This window comes from Lynx canadensis, chromosome B3, assembly GCF_007474595.2.
Source record: "Lynx canadensis isolate LIC74 chromosome B3, mLynCan4.pri.v2, whole genome shotgun sequence".
Classification (NCBI taxonomy): domain Eukaryota; kingdom Metazoa; phylum Chordata; class Mammalia; order Carnivora; family Felidae; genus Lynx; species Lynx canadensis.
In genome coordinates, this window is record NC_044308.2 from 118,792,447 (window position 1) to 118,819,097 (window position 26,651).

At 52.5% G+C, this 26,651-nt stretch overlaps 1 protein-coding gene across 3 annotated transcripts in view; it reads right to left on the reverse strand.

The window, feature by feature from the left end:
- Positions 1-26,651, reverse strand: part of MIDEAS (mitotic deacetylase associated SANT domain protein) — a 68,211-nt gene that overhangs the window by 17,072 nt on the left and 24,488 nt on the right. For 2 of the 3 annotated variants that reach the window (XM_030319523.1, XM_030319521.1), the window contains 2 exons: positions 5,767-7,487; positions 4,136-4,435 (listed from right to left, as the gene is read on the reverse strand). In XM_030319523.1, coding sequence (XP_030175383.1) covers positions 4,136-4,435; positions 5,767-7,239 — 1,773 coding nt within the window. In that variant the 5' untranslated portion in view covers positions 7,240-7,487. Of the gene's footprint in view, positions 1-4,135; positions 4,436-5,766; positions 7,488-25,360; positions 25,862-26,651 lie in introns of those variants that run through there. The other variant, XM_030319522.1, reaches the window with a different exon arrangement.

Sequence of the window (26,651 nt, forward strand, 5' to 3'; positions counted from 1 at the left end):
GATTGAAATATCTATAGTACAAGGAAAAACAAATAACTAAATAAAAAAAGTAACCAAAAAAAATAAACATCTTCATAAGCCTGGTGTAGTGTAAGTGCTCACAGGCGGGAGTTGCAGGAGATCCAAATTCCAGGGCTACCTCTGTCATTACTTGGCTGTATAAACATAGGTAAGTCTCTGGCCTTCTCTGGACCTATTTCCTCAACTATGAAATGGGTATGTTGAGCTGTGTAGTTGTTCAGGCTCCTTCCTGCCATCCTCAGGATAAACTGAGGTCTCTAGCCTCCAACCTCTATCACAACCAGAGAATAAGACCCCAGAGAGTAGAGACTCTGCTGCTCATGATAACCTTAAAGCTCCCCTTTTTGTTACAGAGGACAGAATCACAGGCTAACTCCCCGGCTGAGAATAACTAGAAAATTCAGGCTCAATATAAAAACCACATTTTTGAAGGTATCAGAGAGCAAATAAGTTGTCAAAGACCTGAAGAGCCAAGATACAGGAAATGAAAGAAAGTGAAAAAGTGAGCCCAGCATCTGGAGTTGTGCTTTCCCTAGAGGTGGGTGCATTACTGGAAGAGGTAAGTGGGAAGCTGAGCAACTAAATGGAGTTTAGGGCTTGCCAGGGAAGGAGAGCCTGATAATCCCCCAGGCTTTGGATTGGGACTCCAAAGGGCTATATCCTCAGAACAAAGGTGAATCAGAAATAGATTAGTCCACATGTGGAATAATGCCCAACTTAAAATCATCTCATTTCAATCTCTGATTAAATTAAAATAATTCAGGATTGCTAATGCCCTTTGCTACCTGTCAGATGCAAAGATAAGTCCTCTCTGGAAGACAAGAAAAACATCCAGAGTCTTTAATTACTTCAACAATTTTTCATATATGTCTGACATGCAATTAAAACTAGCCAGATACACAACAGAACAAAATGTGACTTAAAAACAAGAAGTAATGTAACAGAAAGAGACCCATGGGATCCCATTAATGGAGTTATCAGACATAAACTTTAAGAAAACTATGCTTAGGTTATGCAATAAAATAAAAGGTTGAAGTTTTCATCAAAGAATTAGAAACTCTAAAAATGAACCAAATAGAAATTCAGTAACTGAAAAAAAATAACTAGAAATAAGAACTCAGTGAGTTGGCTTAACAACATATTAGATACAGCTAAAGAGAGAATAGGTAAACTAAAAGATAGTCCAGACTAAGAGAAAAATGGAAAACACAGATAAGTGCATAACAGACAAAATAGGGGATATGGTAAAGAACTCTTACAAATGTGTAACTAGAGTCCCAGAAGGAGAGAAGAGAGGAAATAGGACAGAAGAAATATTTAAGGAAGACTACAAATTCTAAACAGGATAAATACAAAGAAAACCAATAGGTATAACAGCAAAAACTGGTGAAAACCAATGACCAAAAAAAAAAAAAAAAGTTTAAAAGCAACAAGATAAAAAAAAATAAAAAAAAAGCTTGGAGCACCTGGGTGGCTCAGTTGGTTAAGCATCCGACTTTGGCTCAGGTCATGATCTCACGGTTGGTGAGTTCAAGCCCCACATCAGGCTCTGTGCTCACAGCTCAGAGCCTGGAGCCTGCTTTGGATTCTGTGTCTCCCTCTGCCTCCGCACCTCCCCCACTTGCACTCTGTCTCTCCAAAATAAATAAATGTTTAAAAACTTAAAAAAAAAAAAAGGCTTAAATTCAAAGAAGCAACAATATGGCTAATGGTGATTTCCCAACACCGTAACTACAATGGAAGTCTGAAGACTATAGAATGACATATCCTTTTAGTGCTAAGAGAAAAATAAGTACCAACAACAGAATTCTCTACCCAGCTTCAAAAATGAAGAAATAAAAACATGTTCAGACAATCAAAGACTAATAAATTTCATCATTAACAGACTTGCACTAAAGGAAATACTAAGGAATATTCTTCAAGCAGCACATAAATGATCTGAGATAGAAGCCTGGAGATATGAGAAGAAATGAAAAACAACAAATACATACAGTAAGTCTTTCAGGCTAAAATGGACAACAACTGAACAAAACAATAATGTTATCACTGAGTAATGTATAGAATTGTTGAATCACTAGACTGTATACCTAAAACTAATATAACACTGTATGTTAACTATATTGGAATTAAAATTTAAAACTTAACAAAAACAATGATGTTATACCATCCTGGTGATGTTAAAATATTTAGAGAATGAAAATACATGTTAATAATTCTATAAGTGAGAGATTAGTGGAAAACAGAGTTAAAGTGTTGTAAGAACTTTGCCTTGTTCTAGAAGAGGTAAAATATGAATTTACATTAGATTTCAATAAGCCAAGAATGCATATTTTACTCTCTAGTAGCTCTTCTCAACCAGAGAATTAAGGCCTAATGTAAGTTTTCACGGTATGTAATGACTTAGCTTCTTGCCTGTGCATCTAGAAAGGGTAGGAGCTATGTGCCATCCTCCAGTGAACTGCAAAACTAGTCACTCAAATTCCTTATTGTGGGGCTTAGTTCCCTCCAATTAATCCAGGTAAGAAAGGCTGCTTGGGTAATTACTAAAGGAGTAATAACTAAGTAAATAAATAAGAATAAGGAATAAACAAGTATATAAATAATATATCAGTAAAGGGGGGAAATGGAATGACAAACCCAATCAATCCAAAGTGGGAGAAAGGAGAGGTAGCGAAGAACAGAAGAGGCAATATGGAATAAATAGCAAACAGTAGAGGGCAGATTTAAACCCAAGTATATCAGTAATTGCATTAAATGTAAACTGTATCAATGCTCTAAAAGACAAAAGTTGTTAGAACAGGTAATAACAAACACCAATTATATGCCACTTGAAAGATACACCTTAAGGGCTAAAAGTAAAAAGATGGAAAAGATACACATCGCATCTTCCTCCCCACAACACTAACCAAAAGAAATCTAAATATTTCACAAAGTAGGAGCAGCTGGGTGGCTCAGTCAGTTAAGCATCCAGCTCTTGGTTTGGGCTCAGGTCATGATCTCATGGTTGGTGGGATCGAGCTCCATGTTTTGAACTCGGAGGCTGCTTGAGATTCTCTGTCCCTCTCTCTCTGCCCCCCCCACCCCTTCCCCCCTACTCATGCTCTCTCTTTCTCTCTTGAAATGGAATGAAATAAAATAAAATATTTCACAAAGTAGATTTTAAGAGGCAAAAAGAGGGGCACCTGGGTGGCTCAGTCGGTTAAGCGTCCGACTTCGGCTCAGGTCACGATCTCACAGTTTGTGAGTTCAAGTCCCACATTGGGCTTTCTGCTGTCAGCACAGTGCCTCCTATGGATCCTCTGTCTCCCTCTCTCTCTGCCCCTCCTCCACTCATGCACATGCTCTCTCTCTCTCTCTCTCCAAAATAAATAAACACTAAGAAAAAAAGAGGCAACAGGGCGCCTGGGTGGCTCAGTTGGTTAGGTGTCCGACTTCGGATCAGGTCATGATCTTGCAGTTAGTGAGTTCAAGCCCTGTGTCGGGCTCTGTGCTGACAGCTCAGAGCCTGGAGCCTGCTTCAGATTCTGTGTCTCCCTCTCTCTCTGCCCCTCCCCTGCTCACGCTCTGTCTCTGTCTCTCAAAACATGAATAAACATTAAAAAAAAATTCTTCTTAATAAAAAAAAGATGCAAAAAGATTAGTAAAGATAAAAAGAAACATTCCATAATGATGAAGTGTCTAATCCACTTCTAAATGAGTATGCATTGCATCAAAATGTGTAAAACAAATACTGACAAAAAACTAAAATAGATAAAACCCCAACCTTAGATTTCAACATATATATGTTTGTATTGACAGGACAAGTAAACATCTCTATATCCCAAAGCCTAGCACAAAATCTGACCCATATTAGAGGTGAAAATTTGCTGACCTAAAATGAAAGAGATTCACACATCCTAGATTTTCATAAGCAGTCTCAATTTCAAGTATAAAACTGTCTCATTGTCTCCCCTAAGTGCATTTATCCATAAGTTTGGCTTGGAAAATATAAACAGTATCTCGCAGGTTGCTTGAATCCCTCCTATACTACCATGACCTCTTTTTTCCCATAGGGTACTAGGCCCCCAGGAGCACACAGATACTATAGGTGTTTGCGTGGGGAACCCCCTCATACCTGAGCTGGAGCATCAGCCCCAGGAATACGGGTGGACCGCCTGCGGGTGACAATGACTGACGGCTTGTGTTCAGCGGGGTTCTGTTCGGGACCCTTTCCATCCTCATCAACACCTCCAGCTTGGGCTGCCTCAGTTGGGTCCACAGTCCGCACAGGCACAGACACTGGGATGATGAGGGGTACCATCCCGCTGTCCTCTCGTGCTCGCTTGGCAGCTAAGGAAGGCTCAGAAAACTCCACCCCACACTTGGTGGTTGAAGCCAGCACACTTTTCCGCTTCTCCTCAGAGCCACTGGCATCCTGGAGAAGGAGAGGGAGGGGGAATGAAGGTAAGACTTAGAAGATAAGTCCTAACAAGTCCAGGACCCCTAGTCGCATTTGATTCAGGAACCCATAATGGTTCCCAATGGTCTTTCCCTAAATACCCTTTCTCTCATCACACTCCCAAATACTCTCCATAACCTCCCTCTGCCAGGTCCTCCAATCCTGACCTGGTGCAGCGGTCCTCAGATGACCATCTTGGGCCACAAGTGGCTTACAGATGTGTTTCGTTTGACCTGCACAGTGTGTGGCACATGCAATAGTATCTAAATTCAAAACCTATCTCTGCAGGGGCGCCTGGGTGGCTCAGTCAGTTAGGCATCTGACTCTTGATTTTGGCTCAGGTCATGGTCTCACAGTTCAAGAGTTCGAGCCTTATGTCGGCCTCTGTGCTGTGTCAGTGTGGAGCCTTCTTGGAATTCTCTCTCCCTCTCTCTCTGCCCCTACCCCATCATTCTCTCTCAAAATAAATTTTAAAAACTTAAAAAAAAAAAAAAAACTTATCTCTGCAAAAGAAAGTAAACAAGGAACTTTTTACAAGGTAATGATGGTCTTTGTATCTTTTCCCCATTGGAAACTGCCTGAAGTCAAGTTCTGTAGCTTCTGACATGCCAGCCTTGCTGTAGGCATTGGGGGTTGGGGGGGGAGGGGTTGAAACCTCCAGTGAAGGAGGGGAAAACACTGGCTTTGGAGGCAGATACCAGGCCTTTATCTTAGCTTTATAACCTTGGAAATCCTCCATGGGCCTCAGCAACCCTGTCGTAGGGTTTGATGATAAATTACTTCTCTGATCAAGTGTAAGAAACTCCACGTACAAGAGAGGTGCTCAAATTCTATTCATTCTTCTTCCCTGTTGTTACTGTCCTTTCTTTTAAATCAACTTTATTGCCAGTAAAATTCACATACAACAAAACGCACCTATTTGTTATCAGTTCGATGCATTTTGACAAGTATCATCACCTGTGGAAACCACTGCCACTGTCTCATTTTAGGATACTGGATCTGGCAATGGTTTCACCTTCCTCAACTCCCAATCCTTCATGTGCCCAATGAAGAAGCCAACCCATGACAGCGTTTTGCACCTTCCTGCCTGCAGACCTTTCATCTTTCCTTCAGGTATGAATGCACCTACGTAGAGATTCTTTGCATGGAGGGAGTTTAGAACTTCCTGAAGCATATGGGTTCTTTCATTTCCTTCAGTGAAGAAGAAAACCACCCCGTAGACCTGGAGTCACTTGCTTGCCCCTGGCCGCAGACACAGCTCACCCTGCCCTCTGCCAGGCCAGGCCTCCATCCCATGCCACTCTCACCTTTGCGTTCTGCAGTGAGGCCAGCTCCACTGCCTTCTGGGCCAGGGTCAGCAAATTGGCCTCCTGGGATGCCCGGCGCCTCCGTCGAGTGCTCTGGATCACCCCACCCCGTAGCACCTGCCCACAGTCCCCTGTGCCCACTGCCCGCATGCCCTCCTCGTTGCCCATCGTGGGAGCCTCCCGCTCCCGACCGTTGGGTGCCAGTCTCTCCCCATCAGACAGCAACTGCGACTCCCTCAGCTCCAGCGGGAATCCCAGAGCTTCAGAATGGGGGTGCCCCAAGGGCCCGGGTGGTGGCTGCTGTGGGGGCCAGTGATGTAGGAATAGGTTGCTGGTGGGCTCCTGTCCAGGCTGGGTGCCAGCCACATCCAGAGGGGCAGAAGGCAGGACACCCTCCTTCGAGAGGCGGCGGGAGCGGCGGGGGAAGGCGATCTGGGACTGAGGTAGCACAGGCTGTGGGGCTGACTCCTGCAGGAGGGCCTTGCGCAGTTCTGGGTTCATATCAGGGTTGGGGGGGAAGGGGTAGGGTGCCATGCTGTGGTGAGCCAGGTGGGATTGCCCCAGGGGTCCGGCCGGCTGCAGGCCAAAGTCCTGGGGCTGCTGAGAGGGTGGCTGCTGCATGGGATAGAAGTTCTCAAAGAGCTGCATCTGGGGAAGGGCGGCCTGTTGCTGCTGCTGCTGTTGCGGCTGCTGCTGCTGCGGCTGCTTCTGTGGTGGAAAAGCCGCAACGGGGTTGGGGGGCGGTGGGCCCTGCCGGAAGACCTGCCGGTTCACCTGGTGGCCGAACGCCAGCTGGAAAGGTTGCAGGGGCAGTGTCTGGTTTGGGGGCTTCTTGGCCACATGGAAAGAGTTCAGGGGCGTCTGGGGCCGCCCTACCTCCAGCTGCACCTTCTGTGGCATCATTGGCCGCACGGCATTTCCGTAGCGGTCCAGCTGCGGTCCGCCTCCTTTCTCCCGCTTCAGTGCCTCGGGGTGGTTGTAGTAGGTAGAGACCCCCATGCCAGGATGAGGGCTCCCCTTGGGTCCGCTGTAGAGGGGCAGGCTGTGGCGGTTCCATGTCGAGTGGGGTGGAGGCTGGCCTGGCTGCTGCTGCCAGCCACTGTCACTGACACCCCCACCGCCTCCACGCTCAGGGCCCCGCCCTGGAGCCATCACAGAGTTGGGCCACTTGACCGAGCCCACCTGCTGGGACAACATGGCCGCCGTGGTCCGCTCGGAACCATACACCACAGAGTTCAGCAGGGCCAGGCTGTTCGGAGGGGGTAGCTCCACAGGCTGGGAGACAGGGGCGGCCCCTGCCGGACCCTCGTGCCCAAAGTAAGGCTCCTCCTTCACTCTGGTGGACTGTGGAGGGGCTGGGGGCTGCTGTGGGGCCTGCAGGGGTGGGGGCTGCTCCTTGGGAGCTGGCTCCTGGTCCCCAAAGAGGCAACGCTTCCGTTTGTTCTGAGCCTTGGGCTGGGCCTGGAGGTTCATGGTGTGGCCAACTGGGCCCCGGCAGTGAGCCCTACTTCACCAGCTGCCCATCCCCTGTGGGGATGTTCTGCTGGAAGCCCAGCTCTAGTCCAGGAGCCAGTGAGGGCAGAACAGGGGGAGGGGAAAGTGCTGGGGGGTGAGGTCAGGCACAGGGCGAAAGAACTGTTGGCTCTTCCTTGCTCTTTGTAGGATGGCTCTTGGGCTCCTCTACTCTTCCCAGTTCATGATGTTCCACAGGACCCTGGAGCCTGCAGACAGAAGAATAGGGACAGTGTCAGCCATAGCCTCCCAGGATGCCCTGGATGTTAGCACAGGTATGAGAGATGGACCCAAGTTCACAGAGCAGCACAGGTGAGGCAGGAGCCAGAACCTTGGGGGAACTACCAGAAGGCAGCGCTTTGTGACTCTCTGTGTCCCACCACCTCACCCTGCAGCATTTGGTTGTGTAATCTGTACCCGGCACAAAGGCACCACCCTGGGAACATGTGGGGCTGAGATCCAGTCAGAGCCCCTGTAGCCAAGATGGGAAAAGGAGTGACAAAGGCCACGTTGAGCTCCCATCTCAGTTGACTCCCCTTGCCCAGTTGGTCGAGCACATCTGTCCATGCAGTAGCCTCCCCACCAGACCCAGAAGGAGCTTTACGCAGCCAATGCCTCCTCTGATGCTCTGAGCTTATCTCAAGCACAGGAAGTAGAGACAACAGGGGTCATTCCTAACTAACCATGTGGCTCCAGGGTGGGAGCCCACCAAGTCCTTGCAGAGTCCAAGGCCCAGGGCTAGGCTCTCATCCTTTGCACTGAGGCATGTAGGTGAGGCCCTAGAAGGGTATGTGCAGTTCTAGCCCCACCCCTGGGAGGAGCTGCAGGGTGGGACCGTGGCTGCCAGAGCCTTCCCTAAACCAGCACAGAACCTGTTTTGCAGCCCTGGCTGGCTGGAGGCAGGATCCAGCCTGGTAGCCGGTCAGCAATCCCCACCTACCCTCCTCCTCCACTGCCAAAGAGCTCCCGATCAAAGGACTAGAGTAACTACAATATTGAGGGGATGCAGACTGCTAGAATTTAGATCTGGAGGGATTTTCCTATGACATAGTGTGAGTTAGAGTGCTCAGAGTGTCTGTGGTTATTTTCTAACTTGATTTAAAAAACAAAACAAAACACGTTGCTCTATTTATCCTGCTACAGGACAGTCAAAATGAAGACCAGTATTTTATAACTTACATGTATTTTCAAAGACTTTGTCTTTCTTCAGAGAGGGTTTTTTTTTTTTCCCCCTCCCTGGGAAGTTGGTGAGGGTGGGAGCTACATGGCCTACTTCTTCCCCACGAGATTCTGGTCCCGAGCCAGTCAGGCCAGGAAGGGAAGGGAGGGGAGCTCAGGAAGCCCTGGGGAATAAATCTGCAGGTCCGGACCAACCTCAGACCTCAGACCCTAGAAGCTCCAGGTCCTAGTTAGCAGTCCCAGGGGTTCCCAGGAAATCAACCCAGCCAAGAAGGGCCGGGCCATAAGAGCAGGCTTGCAGTGTGAGGCCTCCTATCACCCGTTCACAGGCTTCCGCAGCTCCCCAGCCCTTCCCCTCCTGAGCGGCTGTGACTCACTCCAGCCCCCCCACCACCTGCCTTTCACTTTCACCAGCACCCAGAAGGGGAGGAACTTCCTCCTCCATTTCCTTTCTCAGCTCTGGGCCCTGAAGTAAGTGAGAGAGAGAGAGAGAGAGAGGGAGAGAGAGACAGACTCTTCCCGCTAGCACCCCCTTTGTCTTCACTCATGCGAGCCTGGGGAGGGAGAGAGACTAGGTGGGCATCTAAGAGGTCCTGGCCCTGGTAGCAGGGGGACAATTTGGAGCAGTGGGAGCTCAGAGGACCAGCTTTAGAACAAACTCCTTTTTTTTTTTTTTTTTTTTTGCCTTTAAACTCTCATTCCCTGACGGCCAACCCAATTCAGAGCAAAGACCCAAAAGCCAGGCCCCCCTCAATGAAAATAATAACCCCCGGCACCATGGTGAAGCTGCAGGCTGGGACTGTCCTAGCTACGGGAGTCAGGCTCTGCCTCGCCCAGCAAGAACAAACTAGAAGTATGTCTGCAGAAGCAAGGCAGAGGAAGGAAGAATGTGCTGAGGGGAGGGCACTGAGGGGGAGCTGGAAGGTCCATGTGCCTCCAGGGGACCTGAGAACCCCTCAGGTGCTCGCATGCACTTGTGCATCCCCTGGTCCTACAGGCATAGACTGCCCTCCTACCCCAGTCACAGCCCTCTTGCCTTTGAGCCACAGCATGGGCTCGGAGACTGGAGGAAGGGAAGGCCCACGTGGCAGATGAGCCTGGGTGTACGTGCGTGCGAGTGTGCACCTTGTGGAGGGTACCAGGCACCAGGCGCGGGGGATGGCCACTCCGAGCCTGGGGGAGGGGAAGCTCTGCACACTGGGTTGGGTGAGATGGAGGCGGAGTCTGTGAATAATGCTCCAGGGCAGGGCTGCTCCTGCCCTGGGCCCCACGCTGGCTCACCAGCAGCTGTTTGGTGAGGCTGGTCTGCCTCCTCCCACCCTGCACCCTGCGCAATGAAGGACGATCACTCAGGACACCACAGTAGGTTTCTAAAGCTAGGCTGGGAACTTGCTTATAAGAAACCAAGGGAGCAAATTCTGGGGAGGCTGAATCACGCCAGAAGCTTCTGCAGAGTCCTTTCCGTCACCCCTACTGGAAGGCTAAGAGTGCCAAAAGCACAGAGACCCAGACCTGGGACCCACAGAGCAGAAAGGTCATTATCTGGGGTGATGAGGGAAGAGTGAAAGATGCCTGGGACCCCTAGAGGAAGGTGGGGAAAGGACACACCAAGGCAGCAGGGCCCTAAGTAGTAGTAATAATAGTAATAATAGTAGTAGTAGAATGATGATGATGATGATGATGATGATGATAAAATGCACCTGTGCCAGGTCTGTCCTAAGTGCTCTGCATATGTCCAGTTCCCACGACAGCACTGTAAATCAGCATGAAGCCCAAGCATGAAGCATTGTTATTTTAACCTCCTCTCCAGCTCCTGCAAGCTCACCCCTGCCTCAGGGTCTAGCTGCTGCTGGTGGGGCTTCCAGCTCTCATACCCTACGCGTACATCACAGCCCGCAACGCTGGACAAGACTGAGCCACTTCCTCTCATTTCTTATGCCCCAGCCCCACTTCTCTGTTCCTCAGGTGGAAGTCGGCCTATCCTTCCTCACAGCGAGGAAGAGGAAGGATGCCATCTGTTCCGAAGGCTGCAGACCTGTGGGCCAACTCCCTGAGGGTGCAGGGAAGAGGGTGTAATGAAGAACCTCTGTAGGCAGCTCACCCTGGGACCAGCTGCAGGGTCTCTAACAGCGGATGCAGGAACACTGCAAAAGGAAACCCACAGTTACCAAGGGGCCCCAGACAGTGCAACCCACTCTTATCAGTCTGGTTGTCTGTCCCGGCTGTATTCACTCTCCTTTCCGCTGGGCACTGCACTGTTGCAACCAATCCCTAACCAGACCCGGTGATACACCCCTGGACAGAAGACAAGGCAAGAGTCTGACATCAGTGACCAGGAACCTATGAGGCTTTCAGGAAGATCTGTGGTGGAAAGCACTTTTTCTCTATAGAAGAAAGCAATGTGCACCAAGAAAAGGAAACAGTGCTGAACCCACATATGTATTTTGCAGACACGTGAGAGAAGGTGCTGGAAAGGCCTCTGGGAGTTCTATGCTGGTGGTGACACCATACCCTCCAGAGAGGGCAACTAGAACACATACAGCTCCCCGAGTACCCTCTGCAGCCCTGCCACATGCCCGCAGAGGGGACCAGGGCCACTCCCAAGCTAGAGATACTGCATACAGCCATCTGAGAGACAAGACCGTTGTGAGTCAAGGTTCCACAGGCCAGGACTAGCTTGTTCCAGCAGCTGCAGGGGCTCAGCTCTGACCCAGGGATCGGAGTTGACTGGAAGTCCCTCCTGACCTTTACTGCTAAAACTCCTCGCTGCTGCTCTTATAACCGAGGCCACTTCCCACCCCACCAAGTCAGCACTAGGAAGACGGGGAGTCAGAGCTCATGCATCCCTAACCAAGGCAAAACAGGCCTAAATACAGCATCTAACAAGGCTCCAAATCTCTAGGCCAGCCAGTTCCCAGAGCACCAGACAGGCTATCTTAGGACAAAGTCTAAACTATCCTGCCCACGAGTCTTGCAGACTTTGGCTCCTGCCAGCTCTCTCAACCTGCCATGCTTGAGCCGTCATTCAGTGCTGTTCCTGCTTTGCTTCCAGGTCTTTGGCCAGGCAGCACCTCTGCCTAGGACACCTTCCACCCTTTCATCTGGCCAGGTCCTACTTGTCCTTCAGGTCTGAGACACTGCTTCCTCTGGGAAGTCCTCCCTCACCCCAAGGCTTAGCCAGAAGCTTCACTATGAGCCCACAACACCTCCCAACCACCCCCCCGCCAACACTCAGCACACTAAATTCCAGGTGCCTATTTCTATTTCTTTGTCCCCAGCAGACTGCAAGCTCCATGGAGCAGAGTTTGCAGACCGTTGTACCTTGGCATTTGGCTTGTATCTGCCTCTTGGGATGCTCATTCAAGACTGCGCCCAAGGTGAGTCAGAGCTCTGCCCGGGCAGAGGCACGACACATGGCCCGCACGTCCACCCTGGGCTCCTGCCCAGCCCTGACTTCCAGTCTCTCTCCCTGATGCACATCAGAGATCTCCACGATGCTGAGACGAAGTGAAAAGGTCCCGCCTCCTAACCCCATCCCATCAGTCGCCTCAGGCCCTCTCCAACCCATCTGAGCACAAATTCTTCTCTAATTGCTGGCCCACAGGCTACTTTGCCCCTTGACTGCCACTTGCTGCCCCACACCACATGCAGGTCAACTTGGGAAAGTGCCAGCCCCTCTGTTGTCCTGTCCAATTTTTCTTTCCCCATGGCTTCCCACCCTTACCTAGACCACAGCCAGAGAGACATGAGCCTGTGGATCTGTTTACCTCATGCCCTGACATGGCTGGGCTTAAGACACCAAGGTATCTGGCTAGGATACCAGGGGGTGAGGAGCCCTCCCTTCTTAGAGGAGCCCAGCATGGCCCAGCTGGCCCTCCAGCCCACACTCATATCCTGGAAAGTTCTCTCTCAGATACTCTGGGGCCTGTGGCTACAACCACACTGAGCAAGTAGTCTGGAACTGACATCCTGGGCTAGCTAGAGTTGCCCAGGCCCTACATAAGCCTTCCCTCTGGACACAGTGCAATCATCTGCAGTGCTGTATGCCCTGCTCTAACTGCAAGTTCACACCAGGCTGAAGGGCCCCATTTCTCCAACCCACTGGACACATAAGTCTTGTTTATAAAGGAGTTTGCAAACCAGTAAGGAAGGAGACACCAGCAACAGGGACAAGGACTTGCCTCTGACATGCCCCTGGGGGCATGAGAGAGCAGGCCCTATGCTCTGCCCATTCCCAATCCAGAGAGTCCCCAGATTAGCACTTCTCCAGATTCAACTTCAGCTCTGAAATGCAGAGTCCATGCCAATAGAGTCTCAGGGGTCTCAGCCACCAAGCTGGTCAGGCTCGGAAGGTTTGGCCAGGGTTTGAGCTGGCAGCAGTCTGAGCTGTGACCATAAAAATGCTAACACTGAGGGGCGCCTGGGTGGCTTGGTCGGTTAAGCGTCCGACTTTGGCTCAGGTCATGATCTCGCGGTCCGTGAGTTCGAGCCCCGCATGGGGCTCTGTACTGACAGCTCAGAGCCTGGAGCCTGTTTCAGATTCTGTGTCTCCCTCTCTCTCTGCCCCTCCCCTGTTCATGCTCTGTCTCTCTCTGTCTCAAAAATAAATAAACATTAAAAAAAATTTTTTTTTAAATGCTAACACTGAGATGCTTTTAAAGGGATATGTGTGAGAGAAGACTCCTTTGCCTTCTGAGCCACCCTCAGGGCTTCATTCAGGTATCTATCTACCTTTATTATCCCTCTCCTCTACTTCCAGCAAACACCCTCAGTAAGTCCATAGGAAGTCAGGATGTCCATGAGAGGCCAGGATAACCAGATCTGTTTTATAGGGGGGAAGCAAAGAGTCTCAGGCAGAGCCAGGAAAGGATCGAGCCTCCAGGCTCAGATTTTGCCCACACTAAGGGGACTGGCTGCCTCCCTCCTAGTCAAGGGCCACAAATAATCACAGGCAGCCCAGGAAAACCCCTTCCAACAGGATTTGGGAATCCCAGGGGAGTAAGGTAAAAACTGGCAGAAGAGATCAGCAAATATCCCTTAAGTTCCTTAAATAGCTAAACCTCTGGAAAGGGCCTCATGGGGATGGGTGGGGCCCTTGGTCTCCTTATAAATTTATGCCCTAAGGGACTCACACCACCACCGGAGGCTGCTCCAACCCCTCCCTCCCTTTGGAAAGGCAGGGCTCCCAGCAGGTCTTGGGCAGAGCCCTCTGGAGTCTGTGTCTGAGCCCCAGTGCCAGACTCTGCCCGAGACAGGCCAAGACACAGAGGAGCTCTCTCACAGGGGCATGGCCTCACCCTGCCTAACTAACAACCCCGCCCCCATACACAACACCTGTGCAGCCCTCCAGGCTCTGGGAGACACAGAAGGGGCACAGTCCCTACCCGCACAGAGCTCCCAGTCTCATGGAGGAGAGACACAGAAACACACACTGATTATAATGCACAGTGGCCCATGCAGGAGCTAGAAATACAAGGAACATGTAACCTGGGGAGAGTTCCCTGACTTTGAGCCTTTGCCGAAGCTGTTCCCTCTGCCCGGAAGCCCTGCCTCCACTCTGACAATCTACCTTTCTTCAAGGCCTACCTCCTGCAGGCAGCCTCTGGCACACACTGTTCTCACCCCTTCTGAATCTTCATGCTCTTATTCACAGTAACCACTGTCCCACAAGGCTTCTTCAATTCCTTGTGTTTCTGCACCAAGACTGGGGAGGATCAGGGCCTGGGCCCAATGGAGAGTGCAGTGGGCTGGTTGTCAGATCTCCAGGTGTCTGGTCCAGGAGCTGCGGCTCACTGGTTCCTGCCTTTGAGGAACTTAGGAGCTTTGGGCTGGGCAGGGGGGACAGGGCAGGACTAAGAAACACCTTTGTAACCAGCAACTGCCACATGACATGTTAGCCACCAGCACTGACCACATGCCCAATGTGTGTGAGTACTGCTCACTTGTGTAACCACTATTCCCATCTGAGAAATGAGAAAAGGTTGGCTCTGAAAAGTACCTTGTTCCAGGTCACAGCCTAAGGACACAAATGAGGAGCCAGGATTCAAATCCAAGCCCGCCAACTCCAAACCAGATCTCTATCAGACCCTGCTGCCCAGCTATGGAGAGCAGTGGTTCTCAAACCTACCCTAAGCGATCGATGGGCTCCTGGGTCTGGTGAGGCCTCGGGGGGAGGGCCGTGGAAATATGCAGTGCTTCATAAGCAGCCCACGTGTTGCCCAGATGCTGGAGTAGGGGAAGACTAGAGGGTCAGGGACTGGCACAATGTGGTTTCCAAGGACCCACTGCTCCTCCCTCCTAAAGGAGCTGACTGCCAGAGGGCCATACCCTGCCCAGGAGATAGGAGGAGTCCCATGGAGCCCTGGATGGACTTTGCTCTCAGTTAGCCCTAGGGCTGACCACAGCTCTTAGAGCACCAGAGGCCCAGATGAATGCCCTGTCTACTGAGCACATCCTATCTGTCAGGCATAGTGCTAAATGCATTGCTGGCAACATCTCATTTAACCCTCGCTCTTCTTGGTCCCATTTTATAAGTCAGAGACGATACACTCAAAAATATCTATTAACACAAAAGAGGACAGTAATGGAGTAACAGAGAAACAAACAAACAAAAAAAAAGACACAAGACAGAAATCAATAGCAAAATGGCAGACGTAAACCCAAACTTATCAATAATTATTTTAAATGTAAATAGATTGAACACTACAATTAAAAGGGGGAGGTTGGGAAAATGGGTTAAAAAAATAAAAAACAACCCATTGATCCAACTATATGCTGTTTACAAGAGACAACGCTTTAGATTCAAGGACACAGGCAGGTTGAAAGTAAAAGGAAGTCAGAAGATAGACCATGCAAACAGTAACCAAAGAGCTGGATCAGCCATGCTAATATTATGCTTATAGACGTTAAGACAACTCTTACTAGAGACAAAGAAGAGCATTTTATTTTTTTATTTATTTTTTTTTCTTTGATTTCTGCTTCATTTTATTTATTTTTTTTATATATATATGAAATTTATTGACAAATTGGTTTCCATACAACACCCAGTGCAAGAAGAGCATTTTATAATGATCAAAGGGTCCAGCCATCAAGAGGACATTACAATTATAAACATATATGCACCTAACAACAGAGTCCCCAATATACGTGAACCAAAAACTGTCGGCATGTTAGGGAGAAACAGACAACTCCACGATACTAGCTGCAGACTTCAATACTCCACTTTGCATGATGGACCGAACAACTAAACAGAAGATCCACAGGAAACAGAAGACTACAACACTATAAAGCAACTAGACCTAACAGATATCTACAGAACATTCCACCCAACAGCAGAATTCACATTCTTCTCAAGAACACATGGAATAGTCTCTAGGATAGATCATAAATTAGGCTATAAAACAAGTCTCAATAAATTTAAAAGAGTTGAAACCATACCAAGCATGTTCTCCAATCAAAATGAGATAGGATTAAAAATCAATAACAGAAGGAAATTTGGGGAAGTTACAGGAAATGAAGGTTATAAGTAACTTGTCAAGTTCTCCCAGCCCAGAACTGCCACTCCCTCAGACCATGGTCTCTACACCTTCTCCACAGCCCTAGGAAACTGCAGAGCTCAGATTTTTGCAAATGCCTGGGTAGCCCTTCTCCCATCCCCCACACCGGACACACACTGAACCTGACCCCAAGCTTGACCCCAGAATCAAAACAGCTGTGGGAGGGCGAGGCCTGTGGGGCTGTAACAGTTTGTTATGCAGCCTGTTTCTCCCCGGGAAAAAGGCCACAGGCAAATATTTTCACTCCCCCTGCCTGTCTACAGAATATCCAAAAGAAGGAAGCAAACATTTATAGAGCACTTCCCCCCACGCCAGGCCCTTGACATACCCCGAATCCATGCTTACAAACTTCCCATCTGGGCATCTGATTGTCTGCATTCTAGAGGGAAACCGAGGCTCTGCCGTTAAGAAGACAGAAGCAAGATTCAAATCCCTGTTGTCAGCCTTCAAAGTCCCTGGTCTTCCCATCATTCTTCCAGAAAAATCCCAATTCCACACTTGCTGTGGGCCTCAGAAGGAATGCTACACAGGAGAACCCCACTCATATGGGCACCTCCCCCCTTCCTCTTGCTCCCTCCCAGCTGCTGCTTTTCCTGGGAGCACTTCTAAGCAGAGCACAGTATAGAACACTCCCACCAAGACATAATCCCAGCCCCAGTCTGTCAGAAACAGGCTCCTCGAAAGACTGGGGGTATCTGTTAAACCCCTGGAAGCCCATAGGGTTTTGAGGTAAGGGGGGAGGGCAGCAGAAGTGAGTTGGGAGCTGCAGGGTCAGTAGGATCTCACTCTGGAACAAGAGACTCCGTTCCACAGGGAGAAAGGTGGCTTGTGCCTCTCTTCACAGCCAACTAGCAAAGCGGGGCCCAGCTGGGGAAGCTGAACAGATGCCAAATATTAAGGGATGCCCAGTGTTCACTCAGTCCAATTCCTCATTCCACAAAGCAGCCCAGAGAAGGAAAGAAATTAGCCTGCAGATGCACATCCAGAAGCAGAGCAGGGCCCAGAACCAAGAATTCCAATAACAATGTTTCGTGCCTCCACTTAGGCCACACCTTTTGGCAAGACACTGAGCAGGCTTGGAGGCAAGGTGAAATCCCAACATCACAAAAAATAAGGCTTTCTCCTTCACCACCATCGCCATCTCCGACACTTCCAGAGGGTGCCACTACCATGGTGCTAAGCCCATGGCACTGTTTCACCTTCACGAGGTAGGTATTAGTACTCTCCCCCTTTTTCAATGAGGAACTTGAAGGTCCAAGGGGTCAAATCACTTGCCACAGGAGTACAGAGGCAAGACAGGGACTGGAACCCACAGTCCTTTTTGCCAACTTCCTCCCCAGGGCTTCAGGCTCAACGTCTTGCTTAGTGGCTGGGACAGATGGCAGCAGCCTCTGGACTGCTCACATCTTCTCCCTGGAGAAGCAGCTCCAGCTGGCCTGAAAACCACCATGGTGTTCTATAAGCATGGCTGGTCAGGTAAGGTGGCTGAGAGAGGCCTGGGGAGGGGATGGCTTTGAAGGTGAAGAGGCTACTGGTGATCCACAGGGGACAACCTGTGGAAGGCTCAAACATTTTCTGCTCAAGAGGAAGCCACACCCCACCCATACTCTCCAACCCCACACCCGCAGTTGACAAACAGCCTTTTACAAATAAAGGCTTGACTCTCCCCTGCTTCTCAGACATCCTAAATCCCAATGGGGCTCAGGCTCCTGTCCCTTCCTGGCACCCTGAAGTCTGGGTCAAGTCAGCTCCGTGACTGGGTTCCTGCTAGTGCTGATGGCCTCCACCCAGGGCACTGAGCATCAGCCCCAGCCCTAGCAACCCACCTCTCTGCACAGGGCCCTCCGAAAGGTTTCCTCTCAAGAACTTGAATTTCTAAATAAGGGCTATTGCCTGCACGTACTAATTAAGGGAGACAGATAGTGCCCACCCCCTCCAAAGATCATTGGTCCAAATCTCTATTTCATGACTGATAAAACTAAGAGGTGAAGTGACTTGCTCAAGGACACGCAGCTGATTCCATGGGTGGAGGTGTGGTCAGGGCCTCCCCAGGTAGGTGTTCTTACACTCAGCACTCCCTGGCAATGCCAGGTCCTTGATGTTTGGCTCATGCCCCCTCAGTAGGGAGGCAGAACAGGGGGGGTCTGGCATGTGTGGTGTCCTTATCAGCCCAGGGTCTCCTGCGTGGTCAGCTCCAGAAGTGGCCAAGACCTACCGGGTGGCACTGGGTGGGCAGCGAGGGGGCGTCTTGCTGGTTTGGAGCAAAAGAGTGGGGACAATATGGCTCCCCAATATCTGCTAGTGACCAAGAAGCACAAAAACTTGCTGTCAGCAGAGGGGATGTCATCATGGCTGCCTGGGCCTCTTGGATGAACTACAAGGTGGGCACAGAGCCGCCTGCCTCATCTGCCCAACCATCCAGTCAATGCCGCGCCCTTTCTCAGGCCCTGGTCAAGATCCAGGGCCTCTGCCAAGTGCTCACACATTCCTTGCGTTTCTCCAGTCTCTGAGCAGCTGCTTCGGGGCCTTTTTTTCCTGTGTTGATTTATTCTTTATTGTTCCTGAAATACACCCAGAGGCCTTTGGCACTAGGCACCAGCAGAGCATCCAGCCCAAGCCCCAAGTCCACACCAACCAGATTCTCTGAGACCTGGGCCAAGCCAGCTGGAACGATGGACCCCAGGGTCAGACCTCACAGCCAGGAAGGGAGACCCAAGTCCTAGAACTGATGTCAGGTGTGACTACAGAGGCTGGCATGTTTGGGGAGGAGGAGACACTTGGAAGGTCTCAGGGAGGCCAAAACTAAACCTTTCTACTCCTCCCATGCATGAACGACTCCCCCAGCAACCTCCCTCCCCCCGCCCCCAACACACACACACACACACACACACACACACACACACACACACAGCTGACCCTCATGTGCCTGTTGCCCTCCACGGGAGGGCCTCGTGGCTCAGGCTGGGCTTCTGACTGCCTTGTGCAGTGTTCGGAGAGGGAAGCCTCAGAGGGGTCTTCGCCACCCTTCCCAGCCCAGCCCAGAATATCTCCCTAATCAGCCAGTCTAAAGGTGCCTGAATTCCCAACACCAGTCCTTCATTCCAAGGGTCAAAACACTGTTCCCTCTGCACATGAAAAGAGCCCAGAAGAGTGTGAGCTGCATGGTAAAAAAGAGACAGGGCTTTAGGGTCTGACAAAATGTGCCTGGGCTTCTCCAATCACCAGCTTCTCTATGGGTCTGTTTCTCTGTCAGTAAATGGGTACACTATCTTCACCTCATAGTTACCGTGGGATTAGATGAGGCTGATATATACATGGAGTGCCCGGCACAAAGTAAAGGCTCAAGAAATGTGCTTTCCTTTCCCCTCTGCTGGGCGGGAGTAGCATCATTGTCAGTCTTCAACACCTCAGGAGGAACTGAATGGTGTGACTCAGTTCTGCAGCTGGTTGAGCGCAGGGCTGGCCAGCATGAGCAGGACAAGGGGATGAGGGGTCCCAGCAATAGTATGGGGCTCTGCAGGCAGGCAGGGCCTCTGGCCTAAGGACCCAGGAGGCGCACACCCAGCACAGGCCTTGCCTGGGCTCAGCTGTCCCAGCAGGGCCTGCAGGGACATGGTGAGACGAGAGTCCCCACATAATACCTGGCAGAGCTTCCAGGCCCCTAATGGAGCTGCCACCCTCCTGGGCTCACTCTAAGAAGAGCATTCAAAGGGAAAGTGCCATCACCTGACAGAAGCTGGGGAGGGGGTGGCCAGAGGAGGAATGAGCAGGGACGCCTGCAGAGAGCAAGTCAGCCTGCCCCAAGGCGACCACAGTGAAGGTCCCACAAGTGGAAGTGCCGCCTGGTTATTTTTGGCACCTCTTCTGCCCAAAGCCAGCAAGGAAAGGCAGCTGCTAGCAACATGGAAGGGCTGTTTATGCTCAAGTGTGCAAGCACTGATGCAGGGACAAAAAGAGCACAGCGGCCACTGCGCAGAGGGGGCCTCTGCCCCCTTTCTTCCTTTCCTGACTGTCCCTATTAGGTCCAATCTGCCCACCACATAGTTGACATAGCGTGGGTACTTCTGCTTTCACTCAGATCCAGTCTCCCAACCACAGAACTCAAACACACACACACACACACACACACACACACACACACAGACAAATAAATAACTATGGAGCCAGCTGGGGACTCAGCCACACCCAGGAGCAGGGACAGTACTCCTCTGGGCTCTTCCTGCACCGAAGCAGCCCTCCCACCTTCCGAACTGGGAGGGGCAGGGGCCAGGGGCCAGGGGCCGGATGGACACTGGAGCAGCTCCTCTTCCTACCCGCCTCAGGTGAGAGTGGGGGCATGGAGGGGAACCTCAAGGAATTCACTGCCTCTCTGCTTCCCCATTTGAAACGGAAAGAGTTGGGACTAGATGTCCCAAAGTTCCTTCCAGCTCTGGGATGACTCCTGGGAGCTGGGGAGCCCAGGACTGTGACCCAGTGCCAGCTAGGGAGGTCAGAGCAAGATCAGGTGGGGAGAGGGATCTGAGCGGCAGTCAGGCAGTCAGGTACACTCCCCAGGAGCTGCCAGAAGGCTGGGAGAGGGAGGAGGAGGTAGAAGGGAAGAAAGGGGGAGAAAAGCCAGCGGTACACGCACTCTCAGGGTGCCAGTTATCACGTAAGCAATTCTGAGCTCTGGGGCCCTCCCCTTCAAGGAACTGACAAATTCTGGCAACAGCAGGCTGGATGGAGCCTCTGCCTGCCCAACTGCTGGAAAAAGCTGGAAATCAAAACCCCTCACCATTTTCCTTCTTCTCTGGACCCTTTCCCCAGAGAAGTTGGGCAGCCTCACAGGGAACCCCCTTCTGGGTGCAAGCCTGGTATACTTCCCCCTCTTCCAGCTCTGGTGTGGACAAATCTTGCCCTGGTTGCTCCCCTCCCCCCTCCCTGAGACTCCTGGAAGCAGCAGCACTGCCTGGAAAAAATAACCCACGAGTTCCCTGCGGCTGGAGAGAAAGGCAGAGAGAACAGGGAGCACCTTCCCCAGCTGGCCACAGCACCGGGCTGCGTTCCAGGAAGAGCAAGAGCGAGAACCACTGCCAGGGAAGCCTCAGGCCCCCAGCCCCTCTCCTCCCCACCAGCCCCCGCAAACCACAGCAGGCAATCAGGTCCCTCGGGGAGACCCCCACCCCCGCCCCTGCAAAACCCCAGCTCTGTCTTGACATGTGGCAACTTCTTATATAATATGTTGATGTCTCCCCCCTCCCCCACTCCACCCCTGCTATTTCAATTGGTGAAAGAGCCAAGGCGCTCTTTAGAGGGACGACTCCCACCCTCAGCTCCACCCAAACCTCCACTGAGGTCACACTGGGAGGCTTCAGGTGAAGCAAAGACAAGGGGACTTTTTCCTGGGCTGAGAAAGCAGCCTTCCTCCCACCCACGTGAGCAGTTCTGCCTGAGGCCTGGGCGGGTAGGTTCCTGAGAGCACCATCTGATCTCTGGGAAGCTGAGCCCTTAACCCTGGGCTGCAGGGACGGAATCCCTAGCAAAAACACACAGGCACCAGGATCCGGGCCGGTCTAGATGACTGAGGATCACACAGCTATACCCACAGCCTAGGGAGTTATAAAATGAGCTTCGTTCACACAAGCCCCAATGCCCTGGAGGAGGGCCCTCCTACCACAAGCAGGACAGACTTCATTTCCTCTTCCCTGGGAGGAGCAAAAGGCACACAGCTGGACTTGGGGGGAACCAGTGAAAGGACAGCCATCATCTGTTGAGTACCTACTGTGTGCCAGGCACTTTGCATGCATGATCTTGTTTAAACTTCACAGCGACTCTATTATCATCCTCATTTCACACGTGAGGAAACTGAGGCTCAGGAAGTTAAGCAATGCCCAAAGCCACACAGGAAGTAAAGAAGCTGGAGTAGGAACCCACGTCTGCCCAGTCCTCATCCCTGTGCACCTGCCAGGCTTCCTTCACAGTCACTGCCCGGGGTTACTGTCCCCACACCATCCAGGAATGGTGATCTGAGTATGGGGGCGGAAGTGGGTGTGGACAAGTTTTGCCTGATGGCTCTGGAATCTGAACTGATGCCCCACTAACTGTCATCACTCCCAAGTGTGTGACTGTGAGCGCCCCTGTAAGTGTGCATGTGTTGGGGTGGAGGGAGGGTGATCTGGATTCCAAATAGAAGTTTCCAACACAAAATTATGCTGTAATGCTTCTGATTCATAAAATGAGCTCACAGTCTCAGGGTATCCTGAATGTTGCCTCAAATGCAAATGCAGATCCCTTAAGTAAGTGGAGATTTCAGCACACTCCACCTAGCTCCAGACCTGTGTGCAATTTATTTAGTTCAGCCCCACATAGTCAGTCTCTACTGTGTAGGAGCAACCCCTCTATCGGAATGCAACCACTAGCTGCGTTTCCTGCGTGCACGGGTGCGCGCGCATGCGCACGCTCACACACACACACACACACACACACACACACACACGGTGCCAAACTGGCCTGGCCAAAGGAAATGCCCAGGTTAGCAGATTCCCAGGCAGGAGGCTTCACACTCTCACCCTGAGGTCCCACTGGGGTCAGAATGACCTGACACATTCTGTCTGCCAGAGAACAGTGGCAGGGCAGGGCCAAGAAACTGGGTTCACCAGCACCTGAATCACTCACGGACCAACCCCTTTGAAACCAAAGGTGCACTATGAGTCCCGGCAGCAGGACTCCCTGGGCCCACTACATGCAAGCCCACAGTTTCTTGATGGAGATCTTTCATTCGTTTGTTCAACTAACATATACTAAACACCTACTGGAAGCCAAGCATTGTGAGAACAGTAAGTAGCACATATTAGAGCAGAGACTAGGGTGATCCTGAAACGTACTTGCTGCATTTCAGAATCCTCACTGCAACTGTTTGAAGGCGGGACAGAGATTCAGAGTTTATGTTTTGAGCGCCACGGTGCAAAATGTACACAAATGACTACATAAGGTGGAAATGAGTGTTCAGAGAAGACTCAAAAGAAGTGGCATTTGAAACAGGCCTCAAAGGATCAGCAGGAATCTCCCAGCTACTTGTAGCCATCCCTACTCCACAGTAAGCAAAGTTCCCATCTGGGACACCCAACTGCAGGAGAGGGGCTATCAAGGCCAGATTCCTGGACTGGGACCATTCCCCTTCCAAGACACTGCGCTCCATGTCCCCCCCCCCCCCTTCCTCCACTCCTCTTTTTCCTGGCTCTACTGGGCAGCCCTTGCCTGGATTCTGCAGTCATGGGCAGCCCTTACCTGAATCTGTAACTGTATCTTTTCCTTTTTCTTCTTTTCTCCATTTATTACAAGCAGCAGCCCACAGGGCTAAACAATTGGGTTATTTTTAAATCCCACATTTAAAAGTTGAATTCTCATCCCCATGGACATTCCAGGGCACCCTCTCCTAGCATAGAGTGAGAGTTCTGCCTGCTACTTGGAAAAGCCACACTGGCAGTGGGCAGACTGTCCCAAAGCAAGCTGTACAGTGGTGGGGGGCGGGGGGGAGGACCTTCTAGGTTCTTCACCACCTTGTCCCCTAGGAGCTACTCAGACCAGAGTAACTAGCCAGAGATCGATCCAATTAGAATGGAGACTGAGCCAGGGCCATGCAATGAGACGGTTTATCACAGTAATCGAATGTTTACACCCCTCTTATTCAACGTCCAGAGCAGTAGGAAAAAGAGGACCCCTAAATTCTCAACCTGGGAAGGTTTCTCTTTTTCCCCTTAGTCCTGAAGCTACCTAACTACCTGTGGAAAGGGTGCATTTCTTTGATCATGTGCCACATCATCCCTGGGAGGTTCTGGAGCAAAGCAGGTGGCTTCCTCTCCTCATCCGGGGCCCCACAAGGGAGGAGAGGTTTCTCCTCAGAACAGCAGTTCTTCCACCTTCACCAGGCCTCCAGTCTCAATCCTGAAGCCGCCTGGACAAGGAGGCCAGGCCTCCAGGCCGCCACCAGGCCAGGCTCCCCCTGCTGGAGCCAGCCAGACTTCCCCTCCCCCCAGCCACAACTGCCAACAGGGATCCCCTGCACACACGTGCCTGGGTGGCCTCCACAGTCAGCCTTGGCCAGCCAGCTCTTCTCTGATCCCACCGGCCCCCCACCCAGGCTCCACAGGCAGGCACACAAATCCGATGTGGGATGGTGGAAGCAGGAAGTTGCCACCAAAGTTGTGACCAACAAAGTTTTAAATGGGGCGAGTAACTTCCCCTTTCATCTTTCCAGCAGCTCGCTCTGGAGGCTGGGCTGGAATACCCAGTGGCCACCACTTTGAGTGGCAGGTACCTCCTCCAGGCTGGCCTTCCTTGGGGCTGAGGCTTGAAAACCCCAGGGCGGCACCACGCCCTGATCCAGAGGCTTGTTTGGATGGGGGCCCTCAAGAGGGGCAACCTAGTGCACACGCTCCTGTAAGCATGAGTTGGGATGGGGGGGGGGGGAGTCAAACCACCTCCACCAAGCCGGCCATGTGCAGGGTCCAGACAAAACCCGGGCCCCCGAGTTCCGGACGGGCACCCCCAAACAGTACACGATGAGGTGTGCGGAGAGCCCGGCAGGCCGCAGCCGCGCGGGCGTGCGGGGGCGGCCGAGAGGGATGACAGGTCTTAGGTGCGCCAGCAGCGCAGAGGAGCGCGGGGTGAGGCCGCCTGCCCGCCCTAAGCGCTCCAGCTTAGGCCTCTGCTGCACTTGCCCCAGCTCCCTGCCGCCCCTGCACGTCTGTCCCCTAAAGTCCCGGCGCGGGCACAGCTTCCAGGTCCACTTTGCCGTGCACACTGGCAGGACCAGGGGAAGGGGCTCCCGCGCCAAGTTCCTGCAGCTCGAGCGAGCCCCTCCCGGCGCCTCCCGGGCCTGAGCTCGGTCACGCAAGCCGCTCCCTGCGGACACCACGTTTCTCTCCGGCGGGAGGAGCAGCCGTATTCCTGCGCGGCCACCGACCCGGCGGCTCGGAACGGGGCGGCAGGGGGGGAGGGGGGTCCGGCCGGGGCCGCGCCCGGGTGGGCGGGGGCCGCGCGCGAGCTGCGTAGCTGCACAAACACGGCGGGCTGGCGGGGCACACGCAGCTGCGGGCTGGCGGTGCGGGCCGCGGACGCGCGGGCTGCGGAGCGGCGAACGCACGTACACACGCACACCCCGCCCCGGCCGCCCAGGCCGCAGAAGTTGACGCGCCGCGCCCCCCGCAGTCCCGCGCCCCCGCTCCCGGCCGCGCCTGCAGAGCTGCAGCCCGCGCGCCCCGCCGCCACCGCCTGCGCGCATTCCGGGGTCCCTGGGCCGCCGCCGCCAGGGCGGGCTGCTTCTCGCCGCGTGCAGGCCTCGGCCGCCGGCCGAGCACCCCACTTACCCGGCTCCTGCCCGGGCTCCAGCATCGGCTGTCCCCTTTCCGCCGCGGGCCGCCGCCTTCGGTCGCCTCCCAGGCTCCAGCCGCCTGCACGCACTCCCGGATTTTAAAAACAAACAGGCGCCGTCGCCTCCCCGCGGCGCTCGCAGGGCTTCCGCCAGCCCGCGCCTCCCAAGGCTGGGAAGTTTGCTGGCAGGGCCCGGGCGGGACGCGCGGGCTGTCACCCCTCGCTCACGGCGCAGGAGCCTCGGCGCACCCCGCGCCCGCGGTGTCTGCCTCGCGATCGCTCTCCCTCCCTCCGTGTCACCCCCAGTCCTGCGATGCAGTGTCAGGATTGCACTGCTCTGACTCATCGGTTGAGCTCACAGCTTGAAAAAAAAAAAAAGAGAGAGAGAGAGAGAGAGAGAGAGGGCGAGAGGCAACAGCGAAGGAGGAGGACTCTCTGGCGTGCTACAAAGGATTGCACAACTCCGGGCTGGGAGCGCGGAGCGCCCAGCGGCCGGCCGGCGCGCGCGGCACGGCGGCGAGCAGGAACCAGCTCCACCACTTCATCAGCACAACTGTCTCGGGTCGGCCTCGCAGCCAGCAGGCCTAGCGCCGCCTACTTCCTGCGACCAAATAAGGCCGGAGAAGGCGTCTTCAAACCTCGGGCGGCTGTCCGGGCTGGGGATTTCCAGCAGACCTCACCTCCACTCCCGAGTGGGTCGCCCTCCTCCCTCAGCCCAGGCCGGCGCCCCCGATGGCTTTGCTGGAACCAACAGGCCACGCGGCTCGTTCCTTTCACACCAAGGTCAGAAGGAGAGGGTGACGAAATGCTTGGAAACCCATCGGGCCTGCCAGGAAAGTGTGTATGTGATGTTAGGGGAGGACACAAGTCGCTTTCTTCCACAAAGAAAACTCTGGCTTGGGATACGGTAAATCATGCACAGCCCTCTCCCAGGCCACTTCATTAAGTTTCCCCAAGTTTCGCTTTTAGCTCACCAGGATCCTGGTGGTACAAAGGTTATTGAGAAACTGGCCCCAGCCCCTATAAAAGAGCCACTTGCTTATATAATGAAGAGCTCCTGGGTTTAACTCTGGCGACTGAGGGCACAGTTGGGGCAGCTTTTCACTGCCTGCCCACATTTCCCCTGCCTTCCCAGCTAACCGCCCAGGCCCCCTGGCTGGTGGGACGATGAGAAACATTTCTGCTGCTCTGGAGATTCTTGTCGGCCCCCACATTCAACTGAAGCTCCAGGGCCAGGAGAAAGTCCAAGGGAGATTCTTTCCATTTGTTTTGGGGTTTTGTGTTTCC